Here is an 18,472-nt window from a genome sequence, read left to right on the forward strand (position 1 = left end):
AAATATACTAAGAATATATTCCTTTTGACGTAAAATTTAGATTTTTGGGTTAGAGATAGCCTTAGACCCATGTCTTCATAGAAATAAGATTGAAACCAACCCTTCATAAAACAATTTTAGTGACAATTTCAAGCCAATGCCCTTTTGCCCCAAGCCAGTTTAACTAGTTGGTCTTGAGGATAAAACTGCATTACAGTAAAGCAGAAGAAACATCATGGACTTATTCTAGTTCTCGATGCAAATATCACGAACAAAAAAATGTTCGATTTCTACTTGACATAGATCAAGAGAACAAGTTGTCACTAATCACGCTTCTCTTTATTCGTTACATCCATAGCTAAGCAGTTCCAGAATAGCAGGTATCCATGGCCAAGTAGGGATAGAGTGTATCTTTACACTGCAAGCAAGCTTAGATCATTCATTCTAGTCCCTCGTTTTTTCCTAAACAGAACTTAATGTCCAGCTGTAGAATTCAATCTCTGAATATCAACCAATTTATATAGATCCCCTCGCCTTTGCTTCTGAAATGGAAGGTACGTTCTGCATGTCCATTTACAATTTTCATAAGCATATCTAAGGAAATAGCGACTGGAGGGTAATTCGCTTTCAGAGATACCAAAAAAGTCTAAATTTTTGTCCTTCTGTTTATCACTTTATCGATTCTTGGAGTATAGATGATGATGATGAAGATAAATTTCGTTTTGGGCTAATAATGAATGATGTTAAAAACCATATAATCCCATATTCTCGAGCAAGAAAGCAGTCAAAGGTATCGTCGTTTTTAATCATCAGCGCAAAGCATAACCAAATTAGATCAAAGTTTACGAGTGCATATTCTTGATCAAACGTACCTTCTAAGCTCAATCAATGAATAGTCAATCTCTCCGATTACTGTAGTTTCATCATGCTCGGTTGTTGCAAGAACCTCCCCAAACTGCCACATTCAATTCATTTCGTTAGTTGTAATCATTGCCGAGGACATTTACATAAAACGAAAGGCTGAGGAAAGTGTGACTAGTGACATCTCTCAAGTTGACTTGGTTACAGTAGAGCAAAAAGTTGTCTAAGAATTGAGAAAAAATAAATAAATAATAATAATGCCATAATTTTCTTACCGGCCCAACGAGGGTGGAATGTCCCCAAGCTACATAACTAGAACCGGAATCTCTTGCTGGTGAACAGGTTGCTACATACAACTATAAGGAAAGAAAGCAACATCAAATAGTCATACGAGGAGCATAGCTAAAATGTAATTCAGCCTCATCATATGAAGATTCCACCAAGATACCTGACAATCTGCAGCTCTGCAGGTCAAATGAAAAAAAAAAAAAAAAAAAAAAAAAAAACGATTGTGCTATCAGGTGTGATTCTATAAACCGCAAGGTTGAATAGAAAGATTAAAGACACATGAATGTCCAAACAACCTGCTCAGACATAGTGTAACTAAAGGAAAAAGCAGTTTGTTAAATTATTGGGTACCTCAGATCAAAAGGAAAATTGATTTTTTTGGGTGACGAGGGAAACCCACAGCCACTATCTGGGGGTGTGTACTGGATAAATCCCGCCTTTTGATCCTAGTCAGCAAAGGACCACAAGGAGGTAAACCAGCCTAGGTTGCCTATTAGGAGTCGAACTTGGAACCTTGTGGTTACCAAGTTAAACGGCCCGACCAACTTGGCTGGGATTGCAAAGGAAATTTGATTTGATAGCATACACGCATGGAGTTGAAGTGAAGTGGCAGTGTGCCCCAATTTTGATTTTTCTTTTTCAAGCACACCAGGTGTCGACTCTTACATCATTAGACCATTACAGAAACCAGACCTCAACTTCCATAAGTCATTGTCTGTGTTGAAACACAAAAGTTGTGTCTGTAGGATTGTGTCTTTTTAAGTCTGTATATATTTGTATGTTGTCTCTCCCTTGAGACAAGGAAGTAATACAACAAATTCTTCTAAATCTTTCCTAACATGGTATCAGAAGCCAAAATTTATATTAAAAATAAATAAATAAATAAAAAAGGGTTAAAAATCTATACATTACCTTGCCCGTTGCAATAGTTCCCAGTGCAGTGGTCCAGTAGTCATGTTAAATGCCCCAGGATAACATAGCAAATGTGCACCTACATGCCAATAGGAAACAATTTATTTACAAACTACATGCTGAAAATTCAATGAAATAGAAATACTACGGATGAAAACTATGTTAGGTGAAAACATTCCTTCAGGAAAGAAACTAGTTAGCTTTCTCCATGATAGCTACACGATACAGTACCGTCTTATGCTGTACTCCACAATTGAATTTTAAGCTCAACATAGTCCATTTTGGAATAAGACAAGTATAATAAGAAAAGAATTCTGCAAACAAATTTTGATATTAAGTTTGTTGGTGATCCCAAGGAGAGCCTCGATTTGCTTATGTTTATTGAAGTTCATGGAATAACATGAATAAAGAAAGCTAAGTTGGTCAAACTGTTGGCTTGGTAACCACAAGGTTACAAGTTCGATTCCTAGTGGAAGCAGCCTATTGGCCTTCTTGGTTTGAGCCAATCAGCTATGGGAAACCTAGGCCAGTTTACTTTCTTCTGGTCCTTTGCCGACTAGGGTCACAAGGCAGGATTTACCCGTGCACACCCTCGAGTAGTGGCTGCGGGTTTCCCTCATCACCCAAAAGAAAGTTTATATAGTTCAAAAGTTCGCAATGGAGAGAAGTAAAATAACTTGCTAATAGTTGGGCAAAATAATCCATACCTCTGGCTGCATAGATGGCAGCTAGCTCTTGAAACCGAATGTCATAACATATACCTATACCAATGCGCCCAACAGCTGTGTATAAAACTGAACAGTTAATTTCTCATAGGATGAATGAGAGGTAACACAATATGGTACCAAAATTGGGTAAGAATTAACAATTTACATTCATTAGCTTGGGGTAAAGAAAGGAAAAAGTTTGTGGAGGGTTTAATCAATGACAAGTGAAGACTATTAAATCACTATATACTCATAGCTCCAAACCTAAAAGTCTCAAAGTATGTATTTTGACAATTCTCTCCTTTCGTTTTATGTCCTGATAACGGATAAAGATAAGGCAAGGATGACAGATGACCTGTGTCCACAATGGTTGGATTCTCCCCCGCTGTAAGAGTATTTGATTCTTTAAAGGTAATTTGGCCCGGAATATGAATGTCAAAAAGATGTATCTGTAAAAGAGGCAGTTTATCAGTGACAGTAAAGCAACACCTCAATCATAAAATGATTCAATTTCTAGAGAATTAGTTAACACAATATATATCAGATGGCAAAATAATATTGACCCTGTTTGGTAAAATAGTTAGTCTATCAGCCAATTATGGCTTGTTTGACCACTATTAACTGTTTGATTGGTTAAACAACCAATATGAGTGTTTGATTAATTACTCCGTAGCTTTTTGTAACAGCTTATTGCTCCAAAGACCAAAACACTAAAATTCAAAAAGAAGCTCAAAGCAGCTTTTTCGATGAACTTTTTGAGAAAGTCATTTTGTATGTAATCAGCTATCAGCTAACAGCTAATTTACCATACATCTTTCTACAATCAGCTAATACTATCAACTAGTCAAACCTACTAACCCAATCAGCTAATAGCTATTTACCAAACACCTCCATTATCAGGACAAAAAATACCATTGTTTTCTTGGCAAAGTCAGAAAGGAAGATCATTTCAATGTCTCCCAAGCCAAAAGAAACAAGAAAGAAAAAAGCATAAACCTTTCTGTGCTTGGCCAAAAGCTCTCCATTAGTGCCAAAGACACAACATGCGTTATACAATTTATCACCACTACGTTCAGGTATAGAGCCACCAACAATTGTTATTTGCAGACTCTTAGCAAGTTCAGACAACATCCTAGTTGACGGAGATTCATCAAATCCAGCATCAATGTCCTCTGCATATTGTGGAAAACTGTCATTGGAATATGGACTATTCCATATTTCCTGATTTAACACAAAGGAATATGTGTTAGTATAGCAGCCAACTTTGCAGTTTCAGAAATGAAGGGTAGAGTCACTGATGAAAATCCCTGGCATTTGGTAGACAGATAACGATACATACTCTTTAATTTCATGCGGGAATTTTAAGCACTATAAGTAGTAATTTGATCAAGTGCAACTTATATTTAGAAGGAAAAAAGGAAGAAAAAAAAAAAAACTGAAAGATGTAGTATACCACCTTATAAAATACAAGTTTTTGTCACTCAAAAGAAAAAATAAGGATGGATTTAGTTAAACTTACAGGAAGGAGAACCAGTTCAACACCCTGCTGTGCAGCATCCTCAATGGCCTTCTTAGCACGAGCAATGTTTTTCTCCTTGTCAGTAGTCACAGACAACTGACAAAGTGCAATCTTGAACTGAAACAAATAAAACAAAATCACCATTATATATCATTTCCACTCAAATCAAATGGTCAATCACAACTTTCCACAAACCAGACCTTTTGATTCAACCAACCAAAGGAAAGGAATAAACTAGCTAATAGAAGATTAATTATAAAGGACCTATGAGATATGGAGTATTTTCTAAAACCCACAAGTATAACTAGAAACAGAATTAACACTAACATAAAATGCATTCCTATAGGGGGCAACCCCAGCCAAGTTGGTTGGAGTGTTGACTCAAAAACCAACTAATCATAAGGTTACACGTTCGAATATGGAGGGGCCTATTGGACTTTTTGGTTTGAGCTGGTCAGTTACGCTGGTTTACCTTCTTGTGGTTATTTTCCGGCTAGGCTCACAAGGCGAGATTTACTTAGTGCACACCCTCGAATAGTGGCTGCGTATTTCCCTCCGTACTAAAAAAAAAAAAAAATGCATTCCTATACACATAAGCACTACATATGTAACATTACAACTAAAGACAAAATGTACACAGAGTATATATTTATAACTAAAGATTAAATCTTTATGGCTTGATAAGTCTTTCTAGTAGAAATTAGAAAACCATTCTCAATGCTGCATCCTGTTTCTTCCCAAACCGAATCAAAAGAGAGTCTCAACTCTCAAATAAGGTGATGATAAAACTGACAACATAACCATACCAATAAAGTGCAATATTAATATTAGTTAATCATTTTCCATGACTAAAGGATCATCTTATTCCCCTCAGCAAAAACTTATGTTTCTTGTGGCTCCACAGAACAGACATGATAGCACTAATCTGTAATCTCCAATTCATACATAGTTGAATCGCACATACAAGTAATACCCACATAAGAAAATGTGCTAGTGAACTACCTTGTAGAGTGGCGGCGTAGGCAAGGGAAGAGCGGGTGGGACCCGAGCTTCCTCAGACTTGAAGGAGGGAGATCCCATTGAGGCAGAGATGGCTGTACAGAAAGGCCTGGCGAAATTCTTGTTATTACTGAGATTAATTAAGGAAAATGTGGGATTTGAGAGAAAATTTGGAAGGAAATTAGTGTTGGGTACGAGGTGACGGAGAGAGCGTTTGTGGATTAAGGTTTGACACAGCGATGAGGTGGCCGCCATCGTATTCAGTGTTCCAAACGTCGCCGGTCAGAGATTGAAATGTTGGTTATAATGGTAACTTGATTTCCCACATTTTATTTGGACAAAATAAATAATTAAATACCTTGGGTCCGAAATAGATAATTTAGTGAGTAAAATATTATTTTTGTGCAGAATATATTTTTAGCACAATTTACTTATGGGTCATCGGGGTGAATTTATTGTGTACACTCGCGAATAATGACTAAAAATTTCTTTCATCATTTAAAAAAAATTGTAATAGACCGAATAATATTACATTTACTCTTTTTTTTAAAAAAAAAAATTATTTCTATCAAAGAATGTTTAAATAGTTATCTAGGATTGTAGTCAGGTGTAAGTTAAGAAACTTATGAATTAAAAAAAAAAAAAATCATTTTATGGAACTCGTTAGATAAAGAATAAAAACATTTATATAACTTGTTCATATAGTAGTCTAACTAAAAATTTACAATATTGTTTTTGGCCTCCAAAACCCGGATTAAACACATTGGCCACACTTGCTCTTCATCTTCTCATCCAACTCCAGACCTTTCACTTCACCGATCTTTGTAGTAACAGGCACTGTGCCCTCGTTCTCGTGAACCTTAACCATCCACTCTCTCTTCTTTTGAGCCCAAGCCTCCTTGGCGGCCTCCGCACTTTGATCCTCCCTCCTCCTCACCCAACACCATTGCACGACACAGCTCACCACCAACACTCCTAATTGCATCACAAACATCACCATCATCAACCCACACTCCAGCCTCACCAACACCTTTGCCTCCCGGGGGTCCCTCGGGGATTTCAGCATTGCGAGGCTAGGATTCTCCCTCGTAAAGAGAGTCAAGAATGCGAGGAACTGGGCGAGGGATGAGCCGAGGAGGAGGGTGACATGGGTTGTGAAGCAAAATTGAGAGTAGAAGCCTATGAGTGCAGAGAAGAGGGAAATGGAAGAGACCATGAGGAATGCATAGCCTAGTGAAGTTGGTGGCATTTTCAAGAGGATCATGGGAGCTATGGAGGCTGCAGAGAGAATGAAATTCAAGAAAGAGACAAGAAGAATTGGGAAAGAACATGATTGCCGGAGCTTTGAAGATGCCATTGGTCTCAAAACTATGTAGGATTTTGATGTGTTTAAGGTTATGAAAAGAAGTGGAAGAAAAGTTAGAAGTTTTTATAGGAATTGAATGTGGAAGTGACCGTTGATAGTGTTACACAACGGCTAGATTTTGCATGGAGTAGAGATTTTCAGAAACTGACAAATAATTGAGGATTTTAATGATTGTACTATGAAAACTACAAAATAAAACGTTTATGCCAATGTTAACATAAATCAATTTCACACCCTCAAAAGGCAAAGTCCCTTGCCCCCAGAGCCCACACCAATCCCGACAAGATTGTGGAGAGATAAATCACGGTGACTCAACAGCCCAGTTAGTGTGATTTCCCAACCTAAAAAAAATCTAGAAGCAAAAGAGATTCTTGGAAAAAGAGCTCGGAGCCTATATATAAAAATCGAAAATGCACAAATTCAATAACAAACACAAACCTGCTAATGAACTTCAATTATAAATGTATAAATACACTGATGCAGAATAGGGAATCAAGAACATGACTTTGAGATTAAATCTGGAAATAAACCCTCTTTGTGGTAGGGTATCACTTGAAAAAGAAAAGGGGCTTGTCCAGAAGGGGTAGAAAGGGGATGGGAGGGGGGGAGGGGAGGGGAGGGGGGAGGGGGGGGGGGAATAGATACCCAGCAGTAGTTATACAATGAATCTGGATACTGAATTACCAATGTAGCCATGTAAGTCTGCAATATTTGATGTATGAAGCCATTTCATTATATCAAATTCCCGACGCAGAAGGGGAGACTCCCAATTTCGTCAGTGGTCAACACTCGTGGAGATCGATTCCTAGTTAAGAACTTAAGATGTACGCAGCTGGCTATGGGTGGTCATTGATGCCATTCAAACACCACCAGACCATATCTTCCACAATCCCGCTCATTGCATCGAGAGCTTCAAGAAGAAATAATTGAAATAAGGCTAAGAAGAAATGACAATAAACTAAGATGTTCTTGTCCCGTGCCTTGTCTCGAAAGTGTTTTGACAGCAAGAGCAGATAACCATACCTAGTCTAAATTATTTACTGGGTAAAAATGGCCTCAACTCTATCAAGTGAGGCTTGTAACCGTCCAGAATTCATGTTGAACAACGGTTCCTCAGTACCTAAAGCCCTGTATACCCAAATTGAAATAAAAATACTAATTAATCGTTTATCTATCATCAACTCAGCAAGAGCACCACCTGAAGCTTCAGTCACCCATAAATACTACAATAATAGGGCATATTATAACGTAAAAGATTTAGATTTATTCAAGTAAAAAGTAAGTAACTTGCCCAGTAATTTCTGGAAGAACATAATCCGCTCTCCACCCAAAACGGAAATCTACACCAGGGCACAAGCCAAGTGATGTCTTATTCCGTATCCTAGATACACCATCTCCACCCAAGCACGTAGTAAGCTTCCATTTCCAGCCAGTTGCATGCGACTGAAAGCTATGGCCTACTCCTACCTGCATCAGTTTGATTTTAGATCATACAAGTTCGTGCACATACTTCTAGTACGTGGCAATAGAGGAAGGGGAACAAATGACCAAAACCTGAAGATTCAAAAACTTCGTTACAGGGATCTTTGAAGAAAAAAGGCGCACTTCATGATGCAAAGGCTCGTACATGAATTTCCATCTCCGATCAGGGGACAAAGGCTTCAAAACCAGTTTTGCCAGGTACTCATTGGTTGGAGAATTATAGAACTACATTAAATAAACCCAGAAGTTACAATTACTAGCATAAACTCAAAAGCATAGACTCATAAAAACTAGCTCTGTTGAGCATATAACCATTAATGTGCAATCCAACTATCAGCTTAAACTTTTAGTTGAGATGAAGCACATGCTTCAATTTGGTATCAGAGCCAGACCAAAGGTCACAGTGCACAATGCAAATGTTAGGATCAGTGACAGGGTATAGGTACTTCAATGAGTTTTCTTTATGCCACATCTATATGGAAAAAAGGGGGTCTCCTGATTATGCACATATATGTCCATTCTACACTACTCTTTGTATCTAGCATATCAGATTAATACTTAAATGCCATTAACAAACTAAGGACTGATGGTTCACCAAAGAGGATGAATTCTGAGTTTCTGCACACTCTTTCTTGAGTTTCTTCACAACTAAGAACACTAATCAGTCCATAATTGCTAATTAACTTCCAATTTAATAAAGAACACCACCCAAAAATAAAAAGCAGAATCGATGACATAAATAATACCTCCAGATTGACGCCAACACGAAAACCTTCGAGTTCTTTCCTGAACTTGAGAAAGAATTCTGAGGGCATCAAATTGATGTTGTACAGCTCGTCCCAATTAGCGGGCTCTTCTCCACCCGAACCGCCATTCTCCATTTCCCAAACCCCAATAAATTAAAATTAAAAACAAATAAAACCTGAAATAAGAAGGAAGAGAATTACACCTAAAATCGTTTATACACGCAAATTATCGAGAGTACAATACAGATTTATTGAAGAAATTAATCGAAAGATAGAAATTCACGCCTTGATGTGACTGAGATAGTAGTGCAGCGGCGAGTTTCAGTTGCACTCAGCAGGGATAACGCGATACTCTTTGGAGAACGGCGTTTGACTTGAAATAACCAAAAATGATATATCCAAAAATAATATACTTTTTTAGAGTGTGTCAAACGTACATTATTTAACCCTTTTTTTAAAAAAAAAATCTTATGATCCAAATTAATATTTATGCGGTCTAATAGTATCCGGGTTAGACTTCTATTTAAAAGATTATGAGTTAAGCCTCAGTAGAGGCGTTGAGAAAGTACATGAACGAGAAAATAAGACTAGAATATTAAATAAATGAATTTTGAACTTAAATTCTTTAAAAAAGAAAAAAAAAAAATCATTCACTTGTGCCTCTTGGGTGTCTATGATGTCTTCGTATCTTCAACGAGTCCACTTATCAAGTTTTTTAGCAATGGTAAAATGTTATAATAACATTGTTGAAACGAATTTGTTTGAACCAAATTCAAAAGACAATTATCTCAAGTTTCACGGAGTTATATCCAATATTAAAAACTATAATTTTATAAAGTTGTATGTCAATGTTATATAAAATTCGAATTATCTCCTTTGCAATGTCAATTGGCTTAGAGTCCATGGCAATTTATGTAGTGAATGTTACACCTGAAAACCACAAGTGACACAACATTATGATTCTACCTCAAAATAAAAATTAGAACTTGCTAACAAAATAAACAAAAAGTAGTCCTTCCACCTATTACTTTAGTACAAAGGAGATTTATAGATCGAGTTAATACCCGATTTTGATTCACAATTGTATAACTGGAAAGAAAATTGAACAAGTCTGAAAGGTCAATGACCAAAGTGGTAAAACCTTAATAATCGAATACTAAATCAAGTATCAAGTATTAACTCTTTATAGATCACAATCAAATTGATGACAACAATGTGTAACGTTACATAATTAAACACAATTTGAAGAAAATAAAAATAGAACTATAGAAAAAAATAAACTCAAAGAATAAATTAATGAATAAATAATATTATAATTATTCATTTACGCACCCAACTTGCACGCACGCTTATATATATTAACAATAGAAAATGCTAAAGTGTCGGAACTAAATCCATGGCATACTCTACAATGTAAAAGAACTACATTTAGCAAAGCATATATGAAAGTAAGATTTCAAAAGAAGAGAGAAACCTGAAGAAGACCTCAATGGAGTCCGATAATAGGAGATTAACCTTTTTTAGTTGGTTGTATTGAATGCTATTGAATACTATTTTTTACATCTATTAGAAAATTTTATAACTACTTTCTTAACCTACTGAAACACAAAGAATCGAAACTCGAATCCACAATTTCCCACATAAGCGAGCAACTTGGTGCCGGTGGATCACAATGTCCTTGGCAAGGGTAAAACCAATTAATTAAAGCCAAAAATCCAAATCGGCTAACTACATTGTTAGGAAATTATGATAGTTAATAATGGCGTGGGGTTACATAGTTGGGGAACACCATCACTTGAAGCCAATAGGTACCAGGTTAAAGTCACTTGGGGATAAACAGCTATATATGTTGTAAAGTTTACACAAATTCTTAAATTACAAAAAAAAAAAAAATAATAAATAAATAAATAAATGAATAAAAATTATGTTAAATTACTTTCTCTTCATTCTCTAGTTGTCCGAAATTCCTTTCACTTTCAAACCAAAGTTTCTTAAACCGAAATGCGTGTGTGCAAACTGGGTGCATAAATGAATCGTGTAGATTCTGGTCCAATACATAAAATTTAACTTCATAAGATACAAAATTCATGTTCATAATACATATACACATAAACACGATATAATGAACATAAATTATGTACATTATAAACATAAATTATGTGTATTATATAACTGAGAACACATAAACACTTTACATAATACACATAATTCATGTTTATAATGCACAAAATTCATGTTCATTATATCGTATTTATGTGTATGGGTATTATGAACATAAATTCTGTACTTCTAAAATCAAATTTTGTGTATTGAACTAGGATTCACTGGGCACTGACCCTGGTCCACAATATAATTTGTCAAAATAAACTCTTATTGTGCGCACAAGAACCCATCTCTTCGATATGCGTTGGACCTGTGTCCAGCATGCATGCTGGACACGGGTAACAGTGCCGTTAGGCACTGTTATCTCCTCCTCTTTTTTTTTTTTTTTTAAAAAAAAAAAATTTAGACCGCTTCGTTATAGGAGTATATGTTCATAATTTTATTACTATATGTTAATAACTGTAAATTCATAACTCCATAACTGTACGTTCATAACTCTATAACTATACATTCATAACTCCACAACTGTACATTCATAACTCCATAACTGTACATTCATAATTTTCGAAGCTCTATGTTCATAATTTTATCACTATATGTTCATAATTGTAAGTTCATAATGTCAGAGCTCTTTGTTCATAATTCGATCAATAACTATACATTCATAATTTCATAACTGTAGATTCATAATCTCATAACTGTAGATTCATAACTCCATAACTGTAGATTCATAACTCTATAACTGTACATTCATAACTCCATAACTGTACATTCATAATCTTCGAAGCTCTATATTCACAATTTTAAAGTTCCATGGTCATAATTTTATCACTATATGTTCATAATTGTAAGTTCATAATGTTAGAACTCTGTGTTCATAATTTCATAATTGTATAACTGTACATTCATAACCACTGTTGCAAAAATCGCACCTAGGCGCTCTAGGCGCCCGCCTAGGCGTTCTAGGCGCCCTAGGCGGTCCCCAAGCGCCTAGAGGGCGCCTAGCGATTTTTTCAACATTGTTCATAACAGCATAACTGTACATTCATAATCCAAAAAAAATAACGCCGTTAATGACAAAACACGCGTAATTTTTTTTTTTTTTTATAACTAAATGACGCGTTTGAAAAACGACGTCGTTTTGGGCCTGTGGACACGGGTCCAGGGCATAATTTGCCTACACTTCCGCCCAACTTAAAGTTTCCGAGAGCCCAAACTCCAAGATATTAGTGAAAATCAAATTACAATTCCAATCTACCGCTAAAATACTGGCTTTAAATAATGTAATCTACTACTAAGTGACTTTAAATCATGTAATCTACTACTAAGAACTAATTCCGCGAGAACCATATATATACTCGTACAGGTATAAACGTGAACATTTTTAACTATCACGGCAAAGATAATTTGGAGCCCTTGAGGTTGAAATTTCAGTAGAGGCAGAACTAGAATCTCTAATGCATTCAGATATACAATGGTCAGAAGGGAAAACACATAGGTTAAAACAGTATATAGATGGAAATTACATTATGTGCCCACACGGTATGCCTCGAGCATAAACCATAGAAAGCAACTGCAAACAAAATATTCCCACCTCCACGAACATCTAGTGCACTTAATTTCACAGGGCGACTAAGAAAATCAAACCGCAGTTAATATATCCTCTAGTTCTTTATACCAGCAATGCCGGGAGTTGCAGCAGTAGCAGCGCCTTGAAGATCAGACAGGGAGAAAGACCGCCACGAAGGGAACTTCTGTTCGGGATGTGGCAAGGATGGCTCGTTACTAGATCTTCGTGGGTGAGGAGGAAGAGGCGGAAGGTTGAAACAAGGTGGTGATGATGGAGTAGAGTTGAAAGACTCGGTGCTATGGTGGTTCTCGGAGCAGCACGTGGTTGCGGCAAGAGCCAACGAGCTTCTAGCGTTGGTAGGTCTCTTGTACATACTGCCACTGTTGCTTCTATTGATAAAATTATGATTCCTGTCGAAGAAATTGTTGCGAGCAAGTTCGTTCTTGCGTTTCCTTGTGTACGGGTTCTCGGGCTTGACAATGTCTTTCAAGGAGGAACAAGAAGTTGCATCTGATAGACTCGTAAATGATTTGGATTTGCCAGCATAGAAATTTGATATGCCTCTCCTGAAAGCAATGGGAAAGATGTTAGAAAATGAAGTAAACAAAGAATGTGAGAAACCAATATATTGCAATGTTAGATGTTTCTTAAAAATGTAAATATAAATTCTAAAAGCGAATTCAACTACATGTGATAGATACATATCAAACGAGGCAAGACTGATACCAGAAAATGAAGTAAACTGAGAAATCAATTGAAACATACAAATTGCAATATTCATTGTTTCTTGAAATATAGATGTAGACACTTATACTCCATGCCTCCATAGACACGACATCCGACTACATGTGATTATGTGAAGGGTACAGATCAATGGCCAATGATTAATTTTTTTTCAGAAGATCAAAGCTAAGAAATGAATGGCATCTTCCAAAAACACAAAAGACCACAACATTTCATAGAATCACTCCTATCAGTGTTTTCTTTACCAATATGGTCCAAAAACCCTCTACAATAACAAATGTGTTTTGTTTATATAACCCACAAGACCATATACCAAAAACGACTATACAAACTCTAGAGAATGTTTCCATGGACCTTCCATTTACAAGAATCTTTGAGCTTATATGACATTTTATAAGCGAACAAATGAAATGAAACCCATGTTTCATATGTACTCCTATTCCTGTTTCCAGTATAGTTAAAACTTCATTATTGGATCCAAGTAGCAGATAATATGTTGCAGATACCAGCCCACGCTGATCACATGTTGAGTGTTGAAACTTTTCTAAGCTCCTCACTCACATCTAATCTTTCAAGACTGGTAGGTTGGTTTCTTACTATCCAAAAAATAATAATAATAATAATAATAATAATTCCTCGGAGAGCTCATAGCAAATAAGCATGACACAATTCAGATTCTGGACTGGTAAACCAAAAATTTCAATCCTGACAACCTTGACACTCAACATAGTCATAACACATCATTTTACTAACATCTGTTCCTTAATAACAAGAGAAATGGAAACAAAAAATAAATGTTCACATCTAAAGAATCATACATACCTATGTGTTCATTTCTTGATCCATATCAAATCATAACATAGTTATCAACAATCAATTTTCTACACAAGGAATTCAACAAACACGAGTAATCCATTGGATAAACTAAAAATTTATACAAGAAATCAAAGAAAAACCTCAAGTTAACAGCAAAACCAAAAAAAAAAAAAAAATACAAAGAGAAATTTAATTCGTACGGACAGCAGTTTCATATCAATAAACGTAAAATTTAACCCCAAAGCAGCAGTAATATAAAAAGTATATATATAAATTATAAATTGGTGCAAACAGTTTTAAGAATTGAATCAAGATCACATACTTTATCGGTAAAACCTCCTCTAGATCCTCCAAATTACCCAGAGCGCCATCTTTGGATGAGCTCTGCACTTCCTCGCCTTCGCTGTCCGACGAAGACTGTCCCGCCGGGGAATCATCGCTATTCCTCCCGATCGACGAAGACGACGAGCTCCGATCTTCGTCCTCCTCCACCTCGGCTGCACTTCTCCGGTCTCCGATGGAGAACTCAGCCGAATTGTAGATCGCCGCCATACACGCCATCCCGCGCAACCGTTCAATCTGATGACCACCAGAATTGTTCCTCTCTAATGCAATCGACATAGCTTCAGTGTATTGGAGAAGTAATCAGAGATACATACACACAGATTGATAGATAGATATAGAGAGAGAGAGAGAGCAATTTAGTGAGAGAGATGAGAAAGGGAATAAAGTCAATAAACAGAGTAAGATGAAAGCCTTATCTTTATCCAGACAGAGTCGACAAGATATTGCAATTTGGATAATTAAACAATATTATCTTTTCTTTAATTTCTTATCTAGAATGTCCGGTAGTTTTATAATACATTGCAGACCATGGAAACTTATGATGTTCACCGTTCATTTAGATTTTGATTGGTTGATTTGTGGTTGTTGTAAGTGAAGATGATTGAAGCGTGTAACAGAGAAAGTGTTTGATTTTTCCTTTCAGCCGCCCGTTGATAGTGCATTGCTTCCATTTTGCAATGTTACATATGACTATGTCCAAATTAAAGAATTTTTTCATTGTTTCCCATTTGACTTTTGACTATATGAAAAAAGAATGTATTTTGTATTTTAATAACACTAGTTTTTGCACAAGATTTTAAGATCTAAGTACAAAAGAGAAAATACGATGGAAAAGAAAAAAAGGAAAAAAAGAAAAAACAACAAAACAAAATCTAAAAAGAGAAATTTGAAAAAAAAAAAAAAAAAAACATATTGCATGTGAAGAGCACGCGTTCAGTTGGGCGCTTGTTGTGTGCCTCACGCAATTCGGGCAAACCTTTTCTTTTTTTTTTTTTTGGGTGGGTCACACTAGGAAACAAAAATCATGTTCTTAGAGCAGCTTCAACGTAACGTCAAATTTGCATTTTCCAACGCCAAACCACCATCCCTGCAAAATTAGCTGCTCCAATGTATGCCTGCAAAACGACATAACGCCAATTGTTTTGGCGTTAATGAACAGTGCCGCGTCATATATGGCGTGACACTATTCATCCACGGCAAATGTAGAATATGAAAGTAATAAACCATTTTGCCCTTGTTTCTTTTTATAATTTCAAATGTATTCTTTATTTGTTCATGTGTAATTTTTTATTTTGTTAAATACTTATATTTAAAGTTTGTATTATTAAATATAAATTATACCATTTTAAATATCTCATTGAGACGGTCGAAACAAGACTAGTATTGAATATATATTAATTAAAATTTCAAATACATCAAACATATAGTAATTCCAACAATTAAATGTACTAGATGTTTTATGCTATATTATTATTTTGGAATAAACTAAATTTTCAAAAATATTGTTAAATTTGATTTTTTGAAATAATTATGGTTAATGTTAATAAAAATTAGGAATAAGGGTCAAATAGGCCATTGAACTGCACACCAAACTACAATTAGGCCATCGAATTCAAAAAAGATGCAATTAGGTCCCTGAACTACACAAATTTATGCAATTAGGTCTAAAATGACCTGTTTACCTGCTATGTAGGTTGAGAATTTTAAAAATAATTTTAAACAACAAATTAATTATTAAAAAAAAAAAAAAAAAAGAACGGCCGGAGACGAAATCGTCTCCGGCCATCCTTCGTCTCCATGGCAGGAGACGAAGACCTTCGTCTTCGGCCGTGGAGACGATCTTCGTCTCCTGCCATGGAGACGAAGGACGCCCGGAGACGAAGGCCGTTCTTTTTTTTTATTATTAATTTTTTGTTTAAAATTATTTTTAAAATTCTCAATCTCTACGTCAGAAAAGTATTAGGTAAACAGGTCATTTTAGACCTAATTGCATGAATTTGTGTAGTTCAGGGACCCAATTGTTGTTTTTTGAGTTCGATGGCCAAATTGCAACTTGGTGTACAGTTCAGTGGCCTATTTGACCCTTATTCCTAAAAATTATTATTTACATCACAAGTTATATTTTATATTAAACTACTTCAGTTCGAACTAAATTATATTAAACTAATTGAATTCGAACTAATAATTGAGAAATCAAATTATTTTAGTGTAGAAATTTGGTGCTTTGGTGTAAATGAGTTGGAGATGAATAAAATTTGGTGCGAGAATATGCTGAGAATATTCATTTTGATGTGGCATTTGGTGGAGAAATTTGATGTTTTGGTGTGAATTGGGTTGGAGATGCTCTTAGATAAGGACTCAAAATTTTCTCTCTTCATTTCCTCTTTATTCCACATGTGCAAATCCACCTGCAAAAACCATCCAAAATTACCTAATAGTTTTATTAAATATAAAGAAAATGGATTAATGGGCAGACACGTGAAGTGCACGCTCCCAGCTGGGCGCTTGTTGTGCGCCTCACGCAATCAATACTTAAAATTTTATGGTTTGAGTATTGTCGGTAATATAGTCAAACCATTGAAGATTCATTGTAATAACACGGCAGTTGTGTCATTCTCAAACGACAGATATACTAGAGGTGCCAAGCACATGGAGTCAGGTTTAGAAGAATTAGATGGTCACCGCCAGGGCGGTGTATTCTCAAAAAAAAAAAAAAAAAAAAAAAAAAAAAAAAAAAAAAAAAAAAAACCACTTGCAAAAATCCTTAAAAATTTCTTAATGGGTTTCGGGATTTGTTCATATCTAATCTACATTATCAACCTATTGAAGCACAAATAGTCAATACCGCACCGTTAAGACTCAAATGCATGACCTCTTATTTGAGGGAGTCAGTTGATACTAGACCGCAAGGTCATTGGCTCAAGACAAATATATATTGATATGATATGCTATAATTATTTAATTTAAAAACATTATTATAACATAATGTTTTGGCTAAAATTGTGTCATTTTTTTACCCATATTATATGAACAAAAATAAAAATAAAAAGATGGTGGAGTCAAGTTTGAATACTCTATAAATGTGTAATTTATCCCAAGTCATGCTCTAAATAATTCATGTAAATTATATATGATATCAATTTTGATTTTATTTGATAATGAATAATAAAGTGGGACTATATTTTTTTTTTAATGCTACTGACTTTATTACATTGTAGTATCTGTTCAAACATACTTATAAATGTGTAATTTATCCCAAGTCATGCTCTAAATAATTAATGTAAAATTAATTATGATATCAATTTCGATTTTATTTGATAATGAATAATAAAGTGGGAATATCATTTTTTTTAATGCTACTGACTATATTACATTGTAGTATCTGTTCAAACATATTATCTCAAAACTTATTGAAGCACAAAGAGTCAGCAACGCCTCCACTAAGGCTCGATCTCATGACCTCCAATATGTAAGAGTCACTACATATCATCTGAGCACAAGGTACTTTGACAAGTGGGACTACAATTTCATAGTTTGGGAAGAATATAACGCTAATACTTTGAGATTTTTACAAGTGTATAGTCGACTTGTAATTTGGTAGAGCTTTTCTAAATGTAAAATTTGTATTATTTATAATTTATAATTTAAAATAATTTGATTAGTTTCGTTCAATGAGAATAATTTGATTTGTAGGCTCTATTTCAAAAATTAAAATTAATAATGGCCATGTTTGGTTATTGACGGATCCGTCATTTTTGACGATTTGACATGACCGCAAAAAAAAACCGTTTGGTTAGCAGCGGTTTGCTCCAAACCGCTGCTTTTACAAACGCTGCAAAATGCAGCGTTTGCAGTTGGCGTTTTTTTTCCCAAACGCCCCTGTTTATATTTAATTTAAAAAAAAAAAAAAACTTAAAACTAATTTTGAGGAGCCGACATTGCTCCTCAATTTGGAGAGCCAAAACGGCTCCTCAACGTTGCCCATCCCAGATGGGCAACGAATTTGTGGAGCCTTGAGGCTCCTTAAATAGGAGC

General features: G+C 35.4%; 4 protein-coding genes across 5 annotated transcripts; all 4 read right to left on the reverse strand.

Moving 5' to 3' along the window:
• Positions 1–250: 250 nt before the first annotated feature.
• Positions 251–5,575, reverse strand: LOC109186790 (omega-amidase, chloroplastic-like). Its single transcript, XM_019336933.1, has 10 exons — positions 5,269–5,575; positions 4,267–4,383; positions 3,744–3,968; positions 3,103–3,196; positions 2,748–2,822; positions 2,041–2,119; positions 1,289–1,304; positions 1,116–1,196; positions 852–934; positions 251–540 (listed from the first exon to the last, which is right to left on the reverse strand). The coding sequence occupies exons 1-10, from the start codon at positions 5,518–5,520 to the stop codon at positions 453–455; spliced, it is 1,110 nt and encodes a 369-aa protein (XP_019192478.1). The 5' UTR covers positions 5,521–5,575; the 3' UTR covers positions 251–452.
• A 444-nt stretch (positions 5,576–6,019) lies between these two features.
• LOC109186243 lies at positions 6,020–6,622 on the reverse strand. The gene has a single exon (XM_019336170.1). The coding sequence runs from the start codon at positions 6,620–6,622 to the stop codon at positions 6,020–6,022; it is 603 nt and encodes a 200-aa protein (XP_019191715.1).
• Positions 6,623–7,258: 636 nt separating this feature from the next.
• Positions 7,259–9,232, reverse strand: LOC109186792. 2 transcript variants are annotated; one of them, XM_019336935.1, is made up of 6 exons: positions 9,143–9,232; positions 8,860–9,035; positions 8,186–8,338; positions 7,923–8,098; positions 7,655–7,759; positions 7,259–7,541 (listed from the first exon to the last, which is right to left on the reverse strand). In XM_019336935.1, exons 2-5 carry the CDS (start codon positions 8,992–8,994, stop codon positions 7,669–7,671), a joined length of 555 nt encoding a protein of 184 aa, XP_019192480.1. In that variant the 5' UTR covers positions 8,995–9,035; positions 9,143–9,232; the 3' UTR covers positions 7,259–7,541; positions 7,655–7,668. The 2 variants fall into 2 exon arrangements, with proteins under 2 accessions (XP_019192480.1, XP_019192481.1); XM_019336936.1 differs by lacking the exon at positions 9,143–9,232 and having other exon boundaries at positions 8,860–9,124.
• A 3,166-nt stretch (positions 9,233–12,398) lies between these two features.
• On the reverse strand, positions 12,399–14,895 carry LOC109186840 (trinucleotide repeat-containing gene 18 protein-like). Its single transcript, XM_019337005.1, has 2 exons — positions 14,415–14,895; positions 12,399–13,098 (listed from the first exon to the last, which is right to left on the reverse strand). The coding sequence occupies exons 1-2, from the start codon at positions 14,711–14,713 to the stop codon at positions 12,627–12,629; spliced, it is 771 nt and encodes a 256-aa protein (XP_019192550.1). The 5' UTR covers positions 14,714–14,895; the 3' UTR covers positions 12,399–12,626.
• Between the last annotated feature and the right edge of the window lie 3,577 nt (positions 14,896–18,472).

The sequence above is a fragment of the Ipomoea nil genome, unplaced genomic scaffold (assembly GCF_001879475.1).
Source record: "Ipomoea nil cultivar Tokyo-kokei standard unplaced genomic scaffold, Asagao_1.1 scaffold1407, whole genome shotgun sequence".
Classification (NCBI taxonomy): domain Eukaryota; kingdom Viridiplantae; phylum Streptophyta; class Magnoliopsida; order Solanales; family Convolvulaceae; genus Ipomoea; species Ipomoea nil.